General features: G+C 31.4%; 1 protein-coding gene across 2 annotated transcripts; it reads right to left on the bottom strand.

Annotated features, from left to right (window-relative positions):
* Positions 1 to 14,493: 14,493 nt before the first annotated feature.
* On the bottom strand, positions 14,494 to 20,968 carry LOC107914396 (DNA-directed RNA polymerase II subunit 4). 2 transcript variants are annotated; one of them, XM_041103224.1, is made up of 7 exons: positions 20,821 to 20,968; positions 17,223 to 17,294; positions 17,040 to 17,148; positions 15,891 to 15,968; positions 15,482 to 15,515; positions 15,321 to 15,389; positions 14,494 to 14,842 (listed from the first exon to the last, which is right to left on the bottom strand). In XM_041103224.1, exons 2-7 carry the CDS (start codon positions 17,269 to 17,271, stop codon positions 14,765 to 14,767), a joined length of 417 nt encoding a protein of 138 aa, XP_040959158.1. In that variant the 5' UTR covers positions 17,272 to 17,294; positions 20,821 to 20,968; the 3' UTR covers positions 14,494 to 14,764. The 2 variants fall into 2 exon arrangements, with proteins under 2 accessions (XP_040959158.1, XP_016698786.2); XM_016843297.2 differs by lacking the exon at positions 20,821 to 20,968 and adding an exon at positions 17,376 to 17,605.
* Between the last annotated feature and the right edge of the window lie 1,740 nt (positions 20,969 to 22,708).

Raw genomic sequence — 22,708 nt, forward strand, 5'->3', positions numbered from 1 at the left:
CGTGACACTCTCCTATTTCCACTCTGGTATCTTAATCAGCTGAAGCAAACCAGAAATATGTTGATGCTCCAATTTAACCCTCTAACAAATGAAAGATTTGGCCACAAAGTCTGTCACATCACGCTTCAATCTGGGCCACCAATACAACTCCCCAAAATCTCGATACATCTTATTAATACTAGGATACATAGTATATGGACTACTATGCACCTTAGTAAGAATCGCATGCCTAAGCTCTGAATTAACAATCATGCAAAGTCTCCCTCGAAAACTTAAAATACCATCGGGATTCAACTCGCAATATACACCACTACCTTTCTCAACCTATCGGATATTCTTCCCTAAACTTTCATCAACCAACTGCCTCTCCTTAATCTGCTGCGATGAGGTTGGCTTCACCTGAAATTCAGCCAACAGACCTCCATCACCAGTCACACTAATACATGTAAACCACTTTATTAGAGTAAAGAATTAAATTGAATGCAAAAAGAAAGTAAACTAAACTACTTCAATTAAATAAATAAACTCTTGAATCAAAATTGATTTCAAAAGGAAAACAAGAGTTTAGAAAAGTTGAAAGAAAAATTAATCTGATCATACTCCTAAACTACTAGGGTTTTCGAAGGCGTCTAGCTTAGTTACATCAAACCCCTATTGTCTTATTTATAGATGTGTTGGCAACCCAAATTAAGTCTTCGACACGTCTTAGGTCTTTGTATAAAGTTTATTGCACTAACGAAAATAGCCTTGATATTCTTGGCTAGCATGTCGATTAGTGTCGTGCCACACCCCTTGCGTGGCACAACACAACACTCAATTTTTACCTTGTGTCATTCGTTATATGCTTTGACATCCTGAGAAGCTTGTACATCGCTCGTCCCTTACTTCCACGTCAATTGGGCCTTTATATCTTCATCCTACATACTCAATTTAACTTATTAGAACAACCTAAGGCTCGTGTTTGGCTATTGGGTCACAACACTTGCAAAATGTGTTAAAAAACTTACTTTATTAATATTTAATCCTAAGGATTAATTGCAAAAAAAACTTAATATAAAATCCTAAATTGCTTAGAAAACAAGCTCCTTAAGTGAGAAACTGACTCGAATTAACTACAACATTTGACAGCAGGTTACTACACTATGTGTAACAGCCCGTTTTTCAGTGGTGTCAGAAATAGTGGTTTTGGGACCACAAATCTGATGAGTTAGTTCATAAATATTATTATTTAACATTTATGAGCTAATTATGGTTTTTAAAATGGTTTTGATACGGTAATTTATGCTCAATTAATTAGTTCAAGTGGTAAAACCCTAAAAGTAAGTGGTTTTAAAAAATAAGGTATTGAGACCTCGTTTTTATAAACTGAGTCATAAACATTTTTATAAATATTTACAGAGTATTATTAAGTTTGTATTAAAGTTTCGTTAAGAAATTTTACACTTTGTTTGGTTCAGTGTATTACCCAATCCATTACACCCCGATTACGCGCGTATTACATTACGCCCCTATTCCGGCGTTTGGTTCGCTGTAATAGGTATTACGCGCGTATTACATTACGCCCCTAATCCCCAAATTTCCGTGTTTTCTAATCCCTTCCCAATTCGCTGTAATAGCTATTACGTCCGGCTTCCCTCCCTAGCTCTCTGTTTTACTCTCCCTCCCTACCCGACCCTCTCCTCTGCTGTCCTCATAATTTCTCCTCCCATTTCCCACTGCTTCCGTTGATGATTCTGTCATCATCGTTTCTTCTCGTCTCGGCGTCTAATTTCCCTTCCCCATTTCCTCCCAACCCTATCTGCGCCGCACACCAAAACTCTCTTTTTCTCTTCAATATATTCAAAAAATTGGAAATTCTTGATAGCTTAATCCATTGAAAAAAGAGTGAAGCGTTTTTCGGGTCATCACGTAGGATCCAATATCAGGTGAGTTTTAATTCTGACCCAAATTAATCTGCCAATTCTTAAGTTTGTTCGACACTCTTTTATCAAATTGTAAGATTTTTGCATGGTTATGAATCTTTTACTCTTCAGTAGTTTCTGTTGAAACTGCTATTTTATTTTATTCATTGTTGCTGATTTCATTGGAATTATTGTACAATTGCGCTTGTGGCTTTTTATTCTTTAGTAGTTTAATGCTGATTTCATGGTTATGAATCTTTTACTCTTCAGTAGTTTTAGTTAACGAAAGTTTTTCTGGGTTTAATATCCCTTGCTTTCTGATGGTGATTTCATATAAATTTAGTGCGGTGTAATTTATAAATCCTGATTTTTCAAAGACCAAAATCAAAAATTTTAAAGCATATACTTCTTTCACTAAATCATATTTCCATTTTCGTATGACAAATTTTGCATTCATGAAGCTTCTTTCTATTTTCTTTTGCAGCCAAAGATGGCACATTATTCCGTGCAATATTTTTTTGTTTTGTTAAAGTAACCAGTAATTCAGTAATTTCAGAGAGAGTAGATATCTTGTTTATATTTGTCAAATTCACAAACACTCTGCAAGCAGATATGTGAAAACTGGTGAAGTCCATGAAAATCAAAGAGAAGCTTTTGTTGTATTAGTGAAAATTCTGTGTGGTTTTCTTTGTTGTTTATTTGTTTATGATGCGTTGTTTTTTTTTAATTTCTTGTATATCAGTTTAATATTATGGTTAATAGTTTCTGGTTGTGGTAAGGTTGTAAAATAGTAATATGTTTCCACTAAGTGATTATACATTTTATAATCAGCCTTTGTCATTTACTTGGTTTTGAACTACTCTTTTGATTTTGTTCTTAAATTTTTGGAAGCTTACTTTGTTCGATGCTAAGCTTTGTCTTAACTATGAACCTCTAGAATCTAGATAATTGCATGCTATTGCTCATGCTATGAACTAGAAATTTTGGTCATGTTTGATGATTGCATATCTAAAGCAAATTCAGTTTCTCCTACATTCTTGAGCCAAATCATTGGCTAAATTAGCTTATCAATTGTTGTTGTCTCCTTTTGAAATTAGGTTTGATGGAGAAATTATGAGCATCAAATCACTTTTGAAGTATATTTGAATCTTTTTGCTCGGTTGATGATACATATGCCTGCATTGTGTTGTTTGCTAATGGGGATGAATGTGGGGGAATTAGAGGCCAGTGGTTTGTTATGTATTAACTGAGTGCAACTTACTACATGTAGGATGTTAGGCACTGAATTTACTTAATATGGTTGGTTTTATGGTTGTGCCATGACTGCTTCCAGTATTCTTGAAAAACAAAAGAAAAAGGGTTTAAGCTTCTCATATTGAAAGGAAAAGAGGACACTTGCTGGTTCGGGGTCTTTTATTAGGAAGAAAAAGGGAGGTGAGAACTAATTTCAGATAATGAGGGAAATGAGGAGGCAGTTCAGTGTAGGTTATTGAACTTGGAATTGGGTTTAATGGTTTGTCGCCTGGTATCATACAGAACAAAGAAAAGTCATGAATCCTTTGAAAGCTTGGCAATTGGATTTAATAGTTTCATAGTTCCCTCTTTTTGCGTTCTTAATTGCTGCTTTGCTTTTAAATTATACTACTACAATTAAATTTGAAAGTTATTATTAGAAGCATGTTTCCGATCATCCAACTGTGACATCTTACGTGTTTCTCTTCATTCTCCTTGTTTTCTCTTTTGAACCATAACAGTTTTCCTTATGGACGCAAAAGCTCCTATCTTAACAGCCATTCCCTTTTTTAATGTTTAACAATGTTGCTTCTTTCTCTTTTAATTATCTCTTGGATACTGGCCAAGGAACATTATCTGTCTAGAAAGGATGGATGTCTGTGAATGGAGTTTATGTGTCTGTTCATGAGTTTCCGGGCCTGATGTATGCTGGCATGATGACTATTTGCTAGAGATGGTTGGACTTTTAATGAGGAATTTGGTTGAGGTGTGGGTGGGGTCATCAAGTACTCTGTAGTTGGTGCTGAATTTTGTGGTTTGTAATTGATGGATTGCTTGTTGACTGTTCTGTGTGTTTTACTCTTGGGATTTGGTGTTTATGTTTTTGAGGGAATAGTGAGAGGTTTGATATGGCTCATGGATGATGATTGGTGTATGGTTGTTCTGTGCTTTGATATACTATATTTAGCTATAGCATAAATATTTTCCCAAAAAAAAAGGTTGATCCGAGCACTTTTCTCATTACAGGTTCTTTGTTCCAACACTTCCACATCGCAGTCGTCCCCGATTTGCTCATTACAGGTTAGTTTTCCATTGGTATTCATGGTTTTGTTTGTATGTTTTCCCTGATTCCATGTTTGTATTGCTGTAGCAGCTTCTGTTGTTTCCCAAATGAATATGGTTTTGTTTGTATGTTTGTAATGCTCATTAAAGCTTTTGTTTGTATGGTTATGGTTATTGCTGCATAATTATTGTTCTTTTTGAATTTAAAATAGGTTATATGTTTTTACTAATAGGTAACATTTTTTTTAAAGAGCATTATGCCTACAAATAATGGGCTTCAAATCACAATTATTTGTACATGTAAATACAATACTGTTAATAATAAATTTATACATGTAAATGAGATAAAAGTTATATATTTTTTTACAAAATGAAATTACCATTTAAAATGTTATAAAAGTTTTAAAACTTCAATTTCATTATTAAACTAAATCTTCATTCTTCATTTTATTTATTTTGAAATTAGAAAACCTTAACTAAACTAATCATCAATAAAAAAAATTAATCAATGATCAAACTTTGAACATGCTTTATTAGATCTTAAATTTCATTATACGAAATTATATTTAAATTTAAATTTAAATGTCCAAACTATAATGTTCAAACTTTGAACATGCTTTAAGTAACTAATCAATATATTTATACGATATCATTTTAGGTCAATTAATTTGGGTGATTTTAATTAATTAATCAATATATTTAAATGTCCAAATTATAATGAGTTTAGTTATAATCTAACAAATACCAACCTTCAAATTTTAGGTCAATTAATTTTACGTCAATTATACATAATATATTAAATTTTAATATAAGTTTTTGAAGAAATAAAATTTAAATAGTTATAATTAACCTTTTATGCACGCAATACATGTTATTTAAAACAAATGTTAATTGATTCAAAACATTATTTTTCCCCTATAATGGAAATAATGTTATCTTAATTATAAAAATCAAAATGGACTGAAATTTATTGTCTAATTCTATCTTAGATTTTAAGTTAATTACATTATACGTAAAATATTCCTCATTCATAATATGATTTCCCTATAATACATAAATTATAATTGTGAAAGTGTAAGGAAGTTTTTAAAATTAACGTATATATAATATGATAAATAAAATTTTTAATAATTTTACTTAAAAAGTCAAAATTGGCTGTTAAATTAATAAATTCTATAGAATTCTGAAATTTTAATAATAATAATATTTTGATGAAAAAATGCTAAACATGTATTTTAAACTTGAAACTAGAAAGATAAGTAACAATTCTTGTAAAAAAATAAGTCTTCAAAGTTATATATATTTTTACAAAATGAAATTACCATTTAAAATGTTATAAAAGTTTTAAAACTTCAATTTCATTATTAAACTAAATCCTCATTCCTCATTTTATTTATTTTGAAATTAGAAAACCTTAATTAAACTAATCATCAGTAATTAAATATACTCTTTCATTATTATTTGGGTGATTGATAAAGAAATGAAATTAAAGTTGCAACGATATCATTTAATAGATATTTTTTTGCTTCGTGTGTTCTAAATTTGTGCTGTTTATTTTTATTTGATAATGTGTAATTGCAACTTCAATTCTTTGATAGTGTGTTCTAAATTTAAGATGTTGCAGTAATGGCTCGTCTGCCTTTAATTGCACAAAGTGTGAGGCGTAAAAGAATTAGTATTGCTGTGACAATATGGTTGGAAATCTATAGAATCGCGATTTGGTTCTTATTTAGAATGGGTGCCAGCCTTAGCTTACATAGACCAAGGATTAGGTCCTATACCGTAGATTTTTATGCAAAACGGGATTATGTGAAGAGGCTTGTATATGCTAGTGACGAGACCTGTATTGAACAAGTTAGGATGAATAGAGCTTCCTTTTTTAAACTATGTGAGATGTTAGAATCGATAGGGGGATTGAAGTCGACAAGGTTCATGCTTGTTGACGAGCAAGTAGCAATGTTTTTACATATCATCTCCCATCACCTGAAAAATCGGGTTATCAAGCATCACTTTAGAAGGTCCGGGGAAACTGTTAGCAGAGCATTTCATAGTGTTTTAAATGCTGTCATACGCTTTCAAGATGTGTTATTTAAAAAGCCGGAGCCAATTACAGCCGATTCTTCTGACACAAGGTGGAAATGGTTTAAGGTATTGGACTGAGTTTTATATATAGCTTCAACAACATTAACTTGATTTAGATTTAAATTAGTATTCTAACTCAAGGTTTTATATCATGTGATATAGAATTGCTTAGGTGCTCTTGATGGAACCCACATCAAGATTAGGGTTCCAACAGTTGATAAACCTAGATATCGAACGCGAAAAGGTGACATAGCAACAAATATGCTAGGTGTTTGTACACCTGAGATGCAATTTGTTTATGTTCTTCCTGGTTGGGAAGGTTCAGTTGCCGATGGACGGGTTCTTCGAGATGCCATTAGTAGAAGACATGGATTAAAAGTTCCTCATGGTAAAGTGTATAGTTAGAGGACTTTGAATTTGTGGCATTAAGATCAAACTTTGTATGCTGAATTAATCATTTTTTTTAAAAAAAATTATTTTATAGGTTGTTATTATCTAGTTGATGCTGGATACACAAATTGTGAGGGATTTCTTGCACCATTTAGAGGATAGCGATATCATTTGAATGAGTGGCGTTAGGGTTATCAGCCAAGTTCTCCGCAAGAGTTTTTTAATATGAAACATGCCTCAGCACGTAATGTTATTGAAAGATGCTTTGGCTTATTAAAACTTAGATGGGGAATACTTAGGAGTCCATCGTTCTATCCTGTAAGGGTGCACAATAGAATTATTATTGCATGTTGTTTGCTCCATAATTTTATTCGAACCCATATGAGTATTGATCCCATTGAAGCGGAGGTGGGAGAAGGATTACCTACAATTAATGTGGTGGATGACGATGAACCGAATATCACAAATATTCATCCATCGGATGCTTGGGCTACTTGGAGGATGGAACTAGCCAACCAAATGTTCGATGAATGGCAAGCATCTAGAAATTAGTTTGTGAAACTTTTGTGAAACTTTTGTATTGATTTTTGTATTGTTCTAAACTTGTTGAATTATAATATAATTTCTTCTAATTCAGCATGTGTTATAATTTTAAATTTTTTGTGGTATGGAGCTTTTGATTCATGATATTCAACTTAATTCCTTAGATTTTATAAAGTGTTGACCTTTTGAATCATGATATTAAAATAGTAATTAATATAATTTGTTTTTTTTTTTGTTCTTAAGATCATTATGTCAGGTGTTCCAGAATCAAATGCTTCTTCTCAAGCTTCTCGAGGAAGCAAAAGAAAATGGGTTCCCGAGGAAGATGCAGCATTAGTTTCCTGCATGGTGGACCTGCACAATGTTGGAACATTTAATGCTGATACCGAGTTCAAAGCCGGTTATTTGAACGAGTTGGAAAGAATGCTACAAACAGTTTTACCAAATGCAATGTTGAAGGCGAAACCTAATATTGAATCAAGGATTAGGTTACTTAAAAGGGAGTGGTCAATCGTCTACGACATGCTTAATGGCCAAAACAATAGCGGTTTTGGTTGGGACGAGCATAGGCAGCTCGTTGTTGCTGAAGATGCAGTTTGGGAGTCCTATTTAAAGGTAAGATTATTTCAAGTCTTTATTATATTATTTTTACCAAACTTATGACTAATATGATTTCCTCATTTTTTTAGAGTCACAAAGAAGCCGCTTAATTCAGATATCGTACTTTCCCGTACTATGACCAGCTTACTACCATATACGCAAGAGATCGAGCAACTGGGAAAGATGCTCAAACAGCTGCTGATGTTCTTGAAGAAATACATGCTGATGATGTACGTACTACAGATATGAATGAAGAGAGAAACACATTCTATGACTGCGAAGCTGACGTCTCTTTAGACGACATGGATGTTTCTGGTACGGATCCGCGAGGAGATAGAGACCAAGGGGGCTCCTCATCTTCAAACAAGAGAAAGAAGAAATCTGATGCTCGTGATAATGTGTTTTCTTCATTTAATGAGGCTACCACTTTGTTGGGGGAAAAAATCCAGGCCGTTGGCGAGCAAATCAGTAGAAGTATTGCCTCTGAGGTGGTAGTTCAGCAGAAGTCAGAAGAACATCAAAATATGGAAGAGAGAGCTTCAAATTTATATTCAGCCTTATGGTCAATTGAAGGTTTAACCGACGATCAGTAGTATGATGCTTTGAGTAAAATTCCGATCATCCAACTCAAATGATCGTTTTCTTTAGTTTACCTTCTGTTGCCCGATTGGAATGGGTCAGAAGATTTCTTTCTTACCATTAAATATCAATGTTCAAACTTTTTGATGTTGTAAAACTATATAACATATGGATTATGATGTACAATTTCATTTTCATCTAACCTTTTCTTAATATAAGTTAATTATGTTTATGCAGAATATAATTCTCAAGTTATATATTGATTTTAGTAAATTCATATAAGAACATTTTATTATTAAGAATTTTATGAAATTATATATCACTATTAAATTATATTTAATATTAATTATTTTAAATTGTATAAATTCATATTAGAAAATTTATTATCAAGAATTTTATGAAATTATATATTATTATTAAATTATATGTAATAATTATCATTTTAAATTATACAAATCCATAAAATATAATTTATTAGTTATAATTATTTTAAATTTTATTAAATCATATATTTTAATTAAAATATATTTAATATTAATTATTTCAAATTTTATTTTATAGTATCATATATTATGATTTGAGTAAATTCATATAAGAATATTAATTATTAAGAATTTTATTAAATTATATATTTTAATTATAATATATTTAATAATAATTATGTTAATTTATATTTTACAGTATCATATATTATGGTTTGAGTAAATTCATATAAGAATATTAATTATTAAGAATTATATTAAATTATATATTTTAATTATAATATATTTAATAATAATTATGTTTAAATATGATTAAATTATATATTATTGATATTAATAATCTTATTAAAATTTAAATAACAATAACAATAATAATTTACCAAAACAAATTTCTCCTAATTATTAAGAATTTTATTAAATTATATATTTTAATTAAAATATATTTAAATAACAATAACAATAATCATTTACCAAAAAAAATTTATGCTAAGGGTATTCTAGTCATTTTAGTTTTTTCCATTATGCTATTACACCTCTATTACATTCAACCAAACACAGGATTACTATTACGCCTCTATTCCATTACATTCAACCAAACAGTTGATTTGCTATTACACCTCTATTCCATTACAGCGAACCAAACGTGCTGTTAATGTTTCGATAGTTAATTAAGCAAAAAGGACTAAATCGTAAAAGTTAAAAAAGTCAATCGCTATTAGTTTAAAGGTGATAATTGATTAAAGAATTATAATTGGATGTCCTTAATGGATAATTAAGCCATCCTTAAAATAGTGGGACGGTGGATGCTTTAATTTCTTTTAATTTAAAGGTTATATATGTTAGTTTATTATTAAAATAAAGAAAAATGTTAATAAAATAAAGAAAACCTAATGTTTTCCTCCCCATTTTACTTGGTTCATCATCGAAACTCCATGAAAGAATACTCAAGCTTCAAAAAAGCTTCGTAGGATGCCTGTAAGTCCAATTTAGCCCCGTTTCTAATAATTTTTATGTTTTTGAAATCGTTGCAACTAGGTCTAGTTAGCCTGTACCTTCGATTTTGAAACTGTTAAAGATATTGTATGTTTCCATTGATGAATCTATGTGATTTTTTTATTAAATGATGAATTTGAAGTATTATTTGTTATTTAAAAGTATTTTATTAAGTGATTTTTTATGAATTTTCTAATTATGGACTAAATTATTGAAATAGTAAAAATACAAGGATTTGATGTGAAATTATTAAAAATGTGGGCTGTTTTGTGTGCCATGAATATTTTAATGATATAAATTGGCATTAAAAATGGTTAATTTTCATGTTTTAGGCTCAGGGACTAAATTGAATAAAAGTTAAATGTTAGGGGTAATTTTGTAAAATACAAAAATGACTAAATTGCATAAAATAAATTGTTTTACTATCTAAATTAATGAATTGAATGAAATTGTTGATTTAGATCAAGATCGAGTGGAAAATCGAGGAGGATGGAAAATTACCAAATAGCCCTATACTTTGACATTTCTGCAATTTGGCCAGGTAAGTTCGTACGGTTAAAATTTAGCATTTATATACATAGGCGATTGATATTAAATGATATAATATATATTCTATTATTGGAAATGGATCATTATCTGAGTTATAATATTGAATTTGATGTTCGTTTTGAATTGAACGCAAAATAGAGTACATTCGTGTTTTGGTGTGTTACGGGGGTTTGGAGTGGAGATGTCATTGAAGGGAGATATCTGTATGTTACCCAAGTAAATTGAGGTTCAGTATTTGTTGCGAACTCTCGCACTATACTTTCTATTCGGCATGATTCAGGTGGATCAGCTCTTATGAGCTTCTGTTGGCATTTTTTGAGTGGACCAGCTCTTATGAGCTTCTGTTGGCATGTTTCGAATGGACCAGCTCTTATGAGCTTCTATTTGGCGTATTTTGGAGAAAAATAAAAACCCTAGAAAACTGTAGAGAAAAACTAAAGAAAACTTATAGAAAACTAAGCTAAATGTGTGTCTCTCCTCCTCAACAATTTTTGGTTGTTTTGAAGGGTGTTCTGATTACTTTTTAGATGCCAAAATTGCCCCTACACAGGCCTTGTATGATTGGTGGGTCGGGTAGACAAAGGTTGCCCTTTTTGTCCAAGCTTATCCCTTTGACGAAGGTGATATTGCGATACCCAGAAGAGGATATCGTGATATCTCAGGCAATATTGAACTTGGGGGCCTTTCTTGAGAGGTGGATATTGCGATACCCAAGGAGGATGTCGCAGTACCACTGAAAGGTCTCCTTGGTCTTCTATATTGTAGGAGGTATCACGACTCCAAGGGTTGGATATTGCGATACCTTTTCCCTAGATGTCGTTCTCGCTTGTTTTCGACCTCTGACACACCCCTACATCACTCAGACACACGTTAGACCTCTCAATGGCACTGTCGGCCAATTTGGGTAAAAATAAAAAAATGAGAGATTTTCACTTATTACCCAAAAAATATAAGAATACGAAAATAAGGAAAACTAAGCTAAAAACTCTATTTTGATCGAGAAAAGCTCCTTAAGTGTGTCGAAAAAGCCTAATTTGCCACATCGATTTGGGGCAGATCAAATACCAAGGTTTTATTATGCTTTCAAGTTTAATCTTGTTAGAAAAGTATAGAAATGATGTTAAAGTAAAGAATTCTCATGAAAAGTTTTATTTCTTGACATGTTATTGAAAAGAGATAGATGAAGTGATTCAAGTGGTAAAGAAAAGAGAAAAACAAATTATTAAAGGTTGAAGAGATGTAATTACCCTTGAATTCCCTTGTTACCTAAGGATTAAAATGTAAACTTTGTGAAAGTTGTGGTAAATAAGTAAAATAAAGTGTAAAATAATTTGATATGTGAAATAGAATATTTTAAAAGAAAGCTTAATGGAAGTGAAATATGGCAAAGAAATGACATAAAGTAATATTGAAGTGAGATTATAGTAAATATTGTATGTCATGATGCTAAAGACTAAATCATGAAATTTGTGAAATTTATGATTGAAATAAGAAAAGTAAAGAGCATATAAATTAGACATGTGAATTAATGGATTAAAGTGTTATGTGATAGGGACTATTGAATTTCACGGTAAAAAGTACTAAATTGAAAAGTATGTGTAAGTTTTACGTGTTATTATTTGATAAGTGAAAATGATGTAGAGAACACGAAATATAAAGTGTATTGTGAATTAAGAATTTACCAAATAAAGTTCTATGATTATTGTAAATGAAACTACAATTGTTTTGAAAATTGTGGAATAAAGTATTCATGATTAATTATTGTAAATTCAATTATATTTGAGTGTCTATGTAGACTAGCGTTGAATTTCATGGATATAGTTGGCATACCATAGAAACCCAAGCGCCTCTGTGTTAATCATGATATTCGTGATATTGCACTTCGGTGCCCATGTTTCCAACACTTTTGTGCTTCATGTATCATGATATGCTCTGTGTATTCATGTGGTTCAAACGTATCTAGCATGGGCTAGAAGTTGTGGCAAGTAAGTTTCGATAAAAAGTTCTTATTATATCGTGAAATAAAAAAGTTGTGAATCAAACTATTAGTGAACTTTATAATTATTGAATAACTTTTTTTATTAGTAGTAGTATTATTATTGTGGAATAAACTAAGCAATGGTAAGATTTGAATTCGTGGGTACTTATTAAGCTACAATGTAGCTTAACGTGTTATTTTTCAACACGTAGGTGAATGATCAGATTGAAGTTCTCGTTCGAAGTAGCGACCTCAACACAATTCATAACATCTTCAAGGCATGGGAGAAAAGAGGTATGAAATAAATTTCATGGTATAGAGTATGGAGTGTACATAGGTGAGTTAATGAAGTAAGAAAGAAAGTGTCTAGTTGTTCTAATATTTGAGTTTAATGTGTTTTGAATGGTAAATATGAGGTATTACATAGTTTATGAGCTTTGATTATTGTTTGGAATTATCGCGGATAGCTCTGGTATGATTTGGAGATGTTTGAAAACAAAATTTTCAAGGCCCCTCTCCCAAGTCTCGAGACATACAAAATGTGTCTCGAGACACAAGAACTTTGAAGCTAAAAAGCTACAGTATCAGGGTCATGTCTTGAGACAAACCAAGACATATTGGACTTTGTCTCGAGACAAGTCTCAAGAAATAAGCCCCTTTGTCTCGAGACAAGACAACTTTGAAGCTAAAGTTCTACAATAACATGACATTGTCTCAAGACATCAAACCTAGAACTGAAAATTTTTAGTTGGCCCAAAAGAGACTTGAAACGAGTTTGGGATGGAATTAAACTTTATTGTTAATCTAATAAAGTTCTAAAAAGAGTAATGTGACCTTAATAAGGGCCCAAATCATAAGTATTTGATATAGAAGAGAATGTTCAATGCTAAATGTAACATTCATTACTCGAGTTTCTCGGATAAGGAGTATTACATTTTTTATGTGCATTTATGAAATAAATAAAGTAACAAAATACAAGATAAATCTTTAAAAAGACTTCTAAAAGGAGAGATGATTGGAAGCTACAAAGAGGGGATTGTTCTATTTAAAGATAAGGCCTCAATCTTATCCCCATTTTAAGGAAGCTTAAGTGATCCACTAAGTTAAGCTACACATGTTCTGCCTCTATATAGAAAGCTTCACTCTTTTAGTGTGATTATTGAGCAAGTGAGTACAATATAATTCATGTTTAGGAACTTCTTTTAAGTGCAAAAATGCTATGAATTATTTATAAACTGGATGAGTGTTTACTTCTCTCAGTAAAGCAAATTGTTTGAGGGAGTACATTCACGAGGTTGCAACCGTTGAATAGTTAGTTGGATTTAAATTGTTGTTTATATTGTGTTTGGGTTCTAAATTCATCTCTGAGCTAGGCCTAAATGTAGGTTTACACCAAATTATAACATTTTTTGGTTTTTTTATTGTGTTTATTTTTATATTTGTTATCAAAGTTGGTTCCAACAACATTTTCAACATGTACGTCCATTTCAATTATTTTACATGATATTCAAATCCGTTAATATCATGATAAATAAGATAAAAATTTCAAATACCTTTTAATCAATTAATACACTTTGTTAGTAAAACTTAATTTGAATATATAAACCATATTTTAAATAAAAAAATCACATTCAAATATAACTCTTAAAATTAATAAAAATTTTGTAGTTGATAAAATAATTGATTCAAATGCATACAAACATATCTTGGGTCAATTATTATTGGTAATTGAGGGAGGGAAATGAGGTTGTTTCATATTGAAGGCATGTATACGTACAATTATTTTTACATAATATATGAAATATAAACTGTTTCCTTTTGTACAAGATGGATTTTTAAATTTTTTGATCTGGCTTGAAATTCGACATTAATAGATTGAATATCTGTTTAATATAAACTCTGAAAAGAAAAAAAAAATGAACACTGCTATCGGATAAGAAAAATTGAACTACATACTTATCTGAGTCTCTTTCAAGAATGTTAAACTAAACCTCGATAAAAATTAGATCAATTGATCATGATTCGATGTTTCAACTCATATTTTCACCTCACTAATTAATATACATATTACAACAATATAGTATTAAATGCAATTATTACATTTGAAGAAAAAAAATTAGATCAATCATAAGAGTATAAACTTACAAAAAATCACGAGAATGAACAGCAAAAGCCGTTTTGAGACATGCGGGTTTGCAACACCTTAATGAGAAATTTACAGAACGTAAACCATTCGACACACTACAACTTTTTAGGTCAATCCCAAACTGACATGGGTAAAATAGATAAAAATGTATATTTTATATGAGACGGGGCATTCAACATTCTATTCATGTCTTCAGTGTCATAGACAGCCAGTAATTTAGCGGCCACTATTCAAATTTCTTGATAAGGGAAAGGTCATTTAGCATTCTCTCGATGGCATCGTCGTCGTGAGCCCGCCCTTTAGTCTGCATATCAAAGACAATTCGTTGCTACAGGTTAAAACAAGTTTAATAATTTATATTAATTCTTCTAAGTTCTTGCTTAAAACAGTGAGAAGAAACCCAATAAATTCTAGAAATAAGCTTGGCCTCAAAAGCAAGGGATAGCTTCTGATGAGCCATTGTCCTTGTTTTCTTTATATATATATATAGAGGGAGAGAGAGAGAGGCCATTAAAACATCAAAATCCCCTACTTACGTGCTAGACAATACATGTGAAAAGGATGCAGCAGTATAATCTAAACAGCATCCAATTGGTCTCATTTTTTGTGGTATAACTTATAGGGGTAGACAAACAGAAAGGCCAAATGGTTTTTTTTTTCAAACTTAAACGGCACAAATGCAAGTGAAGAAGGATGAACAAATCAATTACTATCCAGACAACGAAAAGAAAAAAAGGAGCATAAAAGTTGTAGAACTACACGAGTTCGATTAGCATTTTTACCTTGATGGAAGGCACCATAGCGATTGCTTCCTCCACAGTTTCAGGACACAGGTTGCCAAGAACACAAAGCTGCATAAATAAAACACAATATGAAGATTTTTCTACATGGTCATTAACATCATAATTCTAAGTTTAATGCTTTAGAAAGTATAGATCCTCACCTCGAATTCAGCTAACTGATATCTACTCAGAATTCTAATCATCAGTTAAGGTTCACAATAGAGAGGCAAATCAAATATCCTAAGAAAAGCAATAGAATATGCGCAAGCATTATCGTCATAAGGAGGAAGTATTAGTTGAAGAGAAAATAATGCAATCTGCTTTAATCAGATCATAGAAGAGTATTGAAAACATGTTGAAACTTCCTTAAACTAACATCAGCTGAAGTTAGCTTAAACCTCTTTCAACTTCCACCATAAACTGATCCAACAAACCACAACATAATAACAGACAGTTCCAAAAGGACAGCAATTTATAGGAGAAAGAGGCACCAAAAAAGCTTATCAAGAGCAGTAAATATGATATGTTTAAATAAGGTCTATTTAAAATTTTTGGAAACTTAGAGGATATTCTCGAACTTGTCTCACAGCATCTGGATTTTTATAACGGCTAAAGCGTTTTACATACTGCAGTGACTTCTCGAATACCCTGTGAAACAAAGACAAAGGACAATCATTCATCGCATCAAGTGTGAACAGAAATACAGCAATAAAGGCATGCAATTTTCTATACACATCCCATTAGAAGGTCCTTATCTTACAGTCAGGTTCCATTTGTGAGCAGAATTAAGGATACAATATATGATCAAATTAAGTATATTGCCTTTTTGCTATCTTATTTTGGCTCATGCATAACCAGTGCTGTTAAGGCTCTAGCACTAGACAACAAAAGTGCCTTAGACCCTTCGGGTGAGGCCAAATTAATCAGGCACATGTCTAGTTCACCTAGGCACACTTTACTATAAGCGATAAGCATGAAAATGCCTGCTTAATTGAAGTTATCCGTAATTTCTTTTACCTTTTTCATTAGATATACCTTTACAAGTAAGAAAGTATAGTATCAAAATCTATGATTATCTATATTTGAGTATTCAACAAGAGACTTGAATCACAAGGAAATCATGCATATTGACCAATAAAAGAAATTGGATGTTTTGTAGATAAAATAGACCGCACTTTAGGGTTGATCACATATCTTAAGCTTTATATATCAATATATAGAGACAGACGCATACAAAAAGTCACACATATACATATTGCTTTTTAATTCCCTTAGGCTAGGGCCTCTTTTGAGCCTTGCGCCCTTGACAACTCTGTTCATAACAAAAGTTCATCTCTTTATTCAGCAAAACCCAAGGAAAAATCCTTCACTCTCCCCCGATATAGGTTTCTGCAATCATCCATACAGTATATAATGTCCAACTAACCTTCTGATTGAAAAATATAGCAATCGAAAAAGAAGCTACATCCTAATTAATCCTATCATGTGCACCAAACAAACAATAAGACAAATAGAAAAACTCTATTTACATGAAACAAAGTACCATCCCAAAGACCAAAAAACGAAAGAAACTTATGTTTAAAAAGGCGCTAAATGTTTTTAAAAAATCACGTCGGCTTAATTAAACAGAAACCCCAGTAAGCCAATTACACAGAAATATTTAAACGAGGGGAAAATAAAAAGACCCAATTGACAATTGAGGTTGGTTATGGAACTCACTGGGAAACTTGATTCATGGGATCGTCAGACATTTGCTGAAGCTGCTCATACTTATGCTCGAGAATTAAAGCCACTTCACAATTCATCAAACACTTCGCCTTCAAAAACTCTATCCATAACAATTAAAAAAAAATTAGCATGTGCGTTTTAGTAATTTTAAAGAACAAGGAAAAGGAGGCTTACCTTCTCCAATTTTGAGCTCAGCAGCGTTTTCTTCCTCTTCGCCAGACATTATTAGACAAAGATGGTTTTCGTCTGAAAGAAATATAATTTTGTAAAACTATAAAAAGCGAAGATCAAAAACAAATATTTGTATGGATTTTCGCAGCTGCTTACCTGCTTGATTTCGATGCGTGAAGTCGGAGAAAACCTAAAATTTGATTTTGAGTTTCTAGGTTACGTAAGACTATCTATTCTATATATATATATATATATATCAAACAAGTCCAAATAGGAGTTAAGTTCAAAATTTAAATAAATAAATAGTGAACAACGTGAATATAAGGACCTTCCGCCGTAGGCTAACAAGAAAATTAGTGAAAGCTTTTGTAAGATTTACTTGTTATAAGTTATCATCGAGACCAATAGGAAATTGTTATATAAATAAATATATTAGTATATATTATAAATTTTGTTACCATATAAAATATTGTTATATAAATAGATAGGTTAAAAAATCATTAATAAAAAATATTTCAACTTGGTATTATAAAATTTACAATTTTTAATTAATAATTTTTTACAAATTTTTACAAAGTATTTGATTACATAGTTGGTTTTCAATAAAATTTTAAGTATTTAGATACAAAATTAGGTTTCTAATAGGAATTTGAGTAATAGTTATAGATTTTTATAGTTCTTATAAGATTTTGTTATATAAATAAATGTAAACTACAATCATGATTACTTTTTAGGGTTTGTTCTATTTTGGTCACTACAATAAATATTTTTCAATTTAGTCACTTTAATTAAGATAATTGCCCAAATTAGTCATTGCAGATAAAAATTTTGTTAAACCACTAACAGATTACTGACATGGCACATTAGCCCATTGAATGACTAACACATGACATTTTTTACTTTTGATTAATGCTAGAGGGCCTCTTTACAATTACTCAAAACACTTTGTTTTTATTTTTTTTTTCTTTTCCTATCTCGCTTCTTTTTCTTTTGTTTTGTTTTGTTTTTTTTTGTTTTGTTTTTCTTGACAGACATCAACATAGTTGCACCATAAGTACCTCCATAACATCATCAACTTTCACCACGATAGCATTACGAATAAACTTAACTAGATCCATGCCTCTTTATGCCAAGTTTGGAGTCCAAAACCTCATCATCTTATTTAACAATCCAAATTTTAATGGCATCCAAAAATTTGATTTTAGGGCCAAATTTATTAAATTGAGATAACTGTAAATTAGAATCGAATGATTATGTACTGAGTATAAAAGTGTAAGGTTGATTTATTAAATTAAATTAAATTAAAACAATTGGTAATTATATTTATAAGGACTAAATTGTAAGATTGTTATATATAAAGAACTTGGTGTGAGTTTAACCAAGGATTTGAAGTTAATTAATCCATTATTAAAGTTGAGATGGTGGAGGAGACTAGACCTGTCCATGGGCCGGGTTCGGGCCGGGCCCGGAAAAAATTTTGGCCCGACTCTTAGGCCCGGGCCCGGCCCGGCCCGAAATATGGGCCTAAAATTTTACCCAGGCCCGGCCCGGGAAAAAATAATAAGCCCGAGCCCGGCCCGGCCCGGCCCGATTTTTAATAAACACAAAAAAATATTTTAAAAATAAAAAATAAAAATAAAAATATTTTTTAAGTATTTTAAAATTAAAAAATAAAAATAAAAAATATATATTTATTATATTCGGGCCGGGCCGGGCCGGGCTCGGGCCAAAAAAGTTGAGCCCGAGCCCGGCCTATTTTTTAAACGGGCCTCATTTTTTTGCCCAAGCCTATATTTCGGGCCTATATTTTTACACGAACCCTCCCATATTTCGGACGGGCCGTCGGGCTGGGCCGGGCCGTCCAGCCCATGAACAGGTCTAGAGGAGACCATCCATAGCCATAGATTTCCACTAATTACTTTCCTAATGAATTGATGACCATTGATTTATAATTTTTTTTAATTAATTAAGGTTAAGGTGTTAAATCATGTTAGTGGGAGAGAGAAAATGGCTTAAAAGAAAACAATGCCATCTTCATTTTACTCGTCTTTTCCTATCGTCCATGGCTAAGGAAGGAATTTAGCTTCTTTTTCTCTCCTTTGCCGTAAGCTTCCAAGGCTAAATTGGTAAGCTTTTTCCTTTGATTTTTCATGGATTATTAAGTAAAGATAGTTGGTAATTCAAGCCCGAGTAAAGATGGTAAGCTTGAAATCATGAAGAATGTGGTAGGATAAGCTTGATTTTATAATAGATATGTTGGAAATGAAATGGTTAACTTACAATGTTGTTAAATTAAGTGAAAGTTTAATGGTTATGTTGTTAGGGACTAAATTGAAAAGAATTGAAAGTTTTTAAAAAATTATTACATAGATTGGAAGCTAGATGTTCCTAGTGAAGAAATATGAAATCGATTTTCGATTCGATAACCAATACCAAAATATATGAGTATTTTGGAAATTTGAATTTATAAGGATTAAAATGAATAAAATAAAATTCTTATGTAATTGATATATTTTCATGCGTTTGTTTGTATGAAATTAAGATTGTCTTTATAGTTAAAGTTATCGAATGTAACTATAAATGAAGCAGGGACATCTAGAGATAATAGAAAGCTAAAGTCATCGTTGAATGATCAATTCTAGTTTATACTTTTATAATTTGATTTCAATATATATACATATACATGCATGCATAATTCAATAATAGAATTGAAGTAAAATGGACGTTAAAGTTGTACGTGACCAAGAGGTATGTAAAATCTTTGCTATGTGATATGATTGAGGTCGAATAAATGAATGTGTGCAAAAGTGAATATCCAATATGATAATTATATATGAAAATGCTTGTTATATGTGATTCGATTGTTATTCTAATAGAAATATGTTTTGTGACAATTATAAATGTAAAATGTCCTAATAACGTTGTCGGATAGAGTCACGAGTATAGTTGGTATGTCATAAGATCCATTTTGATAAGTGGGAGATTCAGCACTATGTGCATAAATATATTGTAATAGTTCTCTAATTCCCTAAGGGATGAGAACGTATCACCAACTTAAATCCCATGAGAGTGTGAGCATATTCTAGTGTGGTTGGTAAGTGTAAAAAATAGAATGTTGATAACGGCAAGAAAACATAGAAAAATAGAACACACAGATTTTACATGGAAACCCTTTTGGGAAAAAACCACGGGTAGAGGAGAAGAAAATTCACTATGTCGAATCCAAATGATACAAGAGGAGAGACAACTACGTCTATTTATAGGTTTGTAAAACCATGTTCTAATAAAAGTCAAATAGAAGTAATGCAGTAAGGTTAAAATACTTTATTCTAATCAACATCAAATAGATGAAGCATATTTTCTAAAAATTTATTAAAACTCAAGAAATCTTTAACGAAACTTCAAAGTAAGTTTAGAAACCTCTTAATCATGTCAAAATTAATTGAAAAACACTTTGAAATCACGTTTTTACTCAAAATCTCGAAATCCACCAATAATGAGCTAATTTTCATCTTTTGTTCAAAACATGTGATTTAATAGCTAAAAACTTAGTTTTAAAGACTAAATAACATTAGAAACTCATAAGGAATCGAATCATTACCTTAGTTGACGGAAATCCAAAAGTTTGAGCGAAAACTTGAAAAACCCAAAAGCTTGACAATGGAGGTGTTTTTGTTGTTTTTTTTTTCTTGGTTTCAATGGAGGTTTATAGCTTGAAGGATAACAAAAATCGCAATAAATAGAGTTTAGGAATCAAAATTGATTGTATAGTGCTTAGAGAAGCAAGGGACGACAACAACAATAACAGGGGAAGAAGACTAATGTGAAACTTATAGGTAGGGGATGATATTAGTGTGATTTTTAAATTTTGGTTTAATTGCCTCTTAAAAACTCACAATTTTGACTCTTTTACAAATCAGTCCAATTTTCAAAATTGAAGGTCTTTAAAACTTTTTTTTTTCAAAAATTAATTTAACTTTCTAAAAACCATATTTAAAAAAATTACGGATAAATCATGTCACAAAATTCTGAACACTCTAAGGCTAAAATCCCTAAAATACCCCAAAAACTTCTAGGCCCTATTTTGGGGTGTTACAATTCTCCCCCTCTAAAAAGAATTTCGTCCTCAAAATTCCCCTACTAACACGTCAATTGCTTAATCACAAAATATGATATTTCTACTTTTGAACTAACAATCACACTTTCGCTATGCACTCTAACTTCCTAACTTTGTACTGTTTTTCTTAATGGTCCTATTCACTACTACAAACTTATTCTATAGTAACTTTGCTAACAATTTCCTCTATTCACTATGACACTCTCATCTAAAGAATTCGCAACTATTTTTTCCCCTAACTCACTAGCTTCTATCGGGATTACCTATTTATTAGTTAATTCACTTAAAATTTACGAAGGCATAGAACCTAAATCTATCAATGAGAATAAAAGAAGTGATTACAAGGAAAAAATACCTTCAATCTCAACATTCGAATCTTGATCATTCGATTCTTTAATTACATAAACCCAAGCTGGACCTTCAGAATCAACTGGTATAACAACAGTATGAGCAATAATTCGCAACCCAACCAGTTTCCCATTACCTCTACCGCGACCATGGTCTCTAGCAGGCGTAGAAATAGGTGTCGAACTCTGAGTCTATAAAACCTCAACTCTATTTGGGAAATCCCTCAAAAAATATTCTTTCGAACCACACTTAAAAAAACTGCCTGTCAACTTACGACACTCACCCGAATGTTTACGCCTACAACGTGCACAAAATGGCCATCCAGAACCACCCAATGAACCACCAGTATTAACTACAACACTATCTTGTTGCCCAGACTGACTTGGTCATAACTCGTATCGTGCACTCCCATCAGAACCCTAAATATCACGTCTTCTCTTAGATAGTTGTCCAGATGCACCATCAAAAGTCCTTTTACCCAATTCAGTTACCACTGAACGAGGCAACTCAGCCAAGTCTCCTCAACTGTTTTAGCTTTCTCAATTAACTCATCAAACATCTCTACATTCTATGCTACCAAACTAACTCATCAAACATAAATAAATCAGTCCAATTTTCCACATAAAAAATTGTTTAAAATTCATTCTTTTTTCATTGTGTTTCCATCTTCTTTCTTCTTCTTTTTTCTCTCTTCCCCTCTAGCTATTGTTTCAGTAAAAAAAACTTAGTTTTATCAAACCCCACACTTGCATTTCACTCTCTCAATTACCTATTTAAAGTACTGTAAAAATGAAAGCAAACCCATTTCTAAACGAAACATTTAATCTGTGTTTTTCACCCCAAATGAAAATGCTAAAAAACAAGATAAAAAAACTAAAAAAAATCATAAACACATGTATTTGAAATCAAGAGATTTGATTAGTTAATGAATAATAATATGTATAAAGTAAATAGCTTATTACTTTGTTGAATAAAATTTTGCACATTACATAATTAATGCATTTGAAAGTAGTTTTCCTTGCAT

Source organism: Gossypium hirsutum, chromosome D10 (assembly GCF_007990345.1).
Source record: "Gossypium hirsutum isolate 1008001.06 chromosome D10, Gossypium_hirsutum_v2.1, whole genome shotgun sequence".
Lineage (NCBI taxonomy): Eukaryota > Viridiplantae > Streptophyta > Magnoliopsida > Malvales > Malvaceae > Gossypium > Gossypium hirsutum.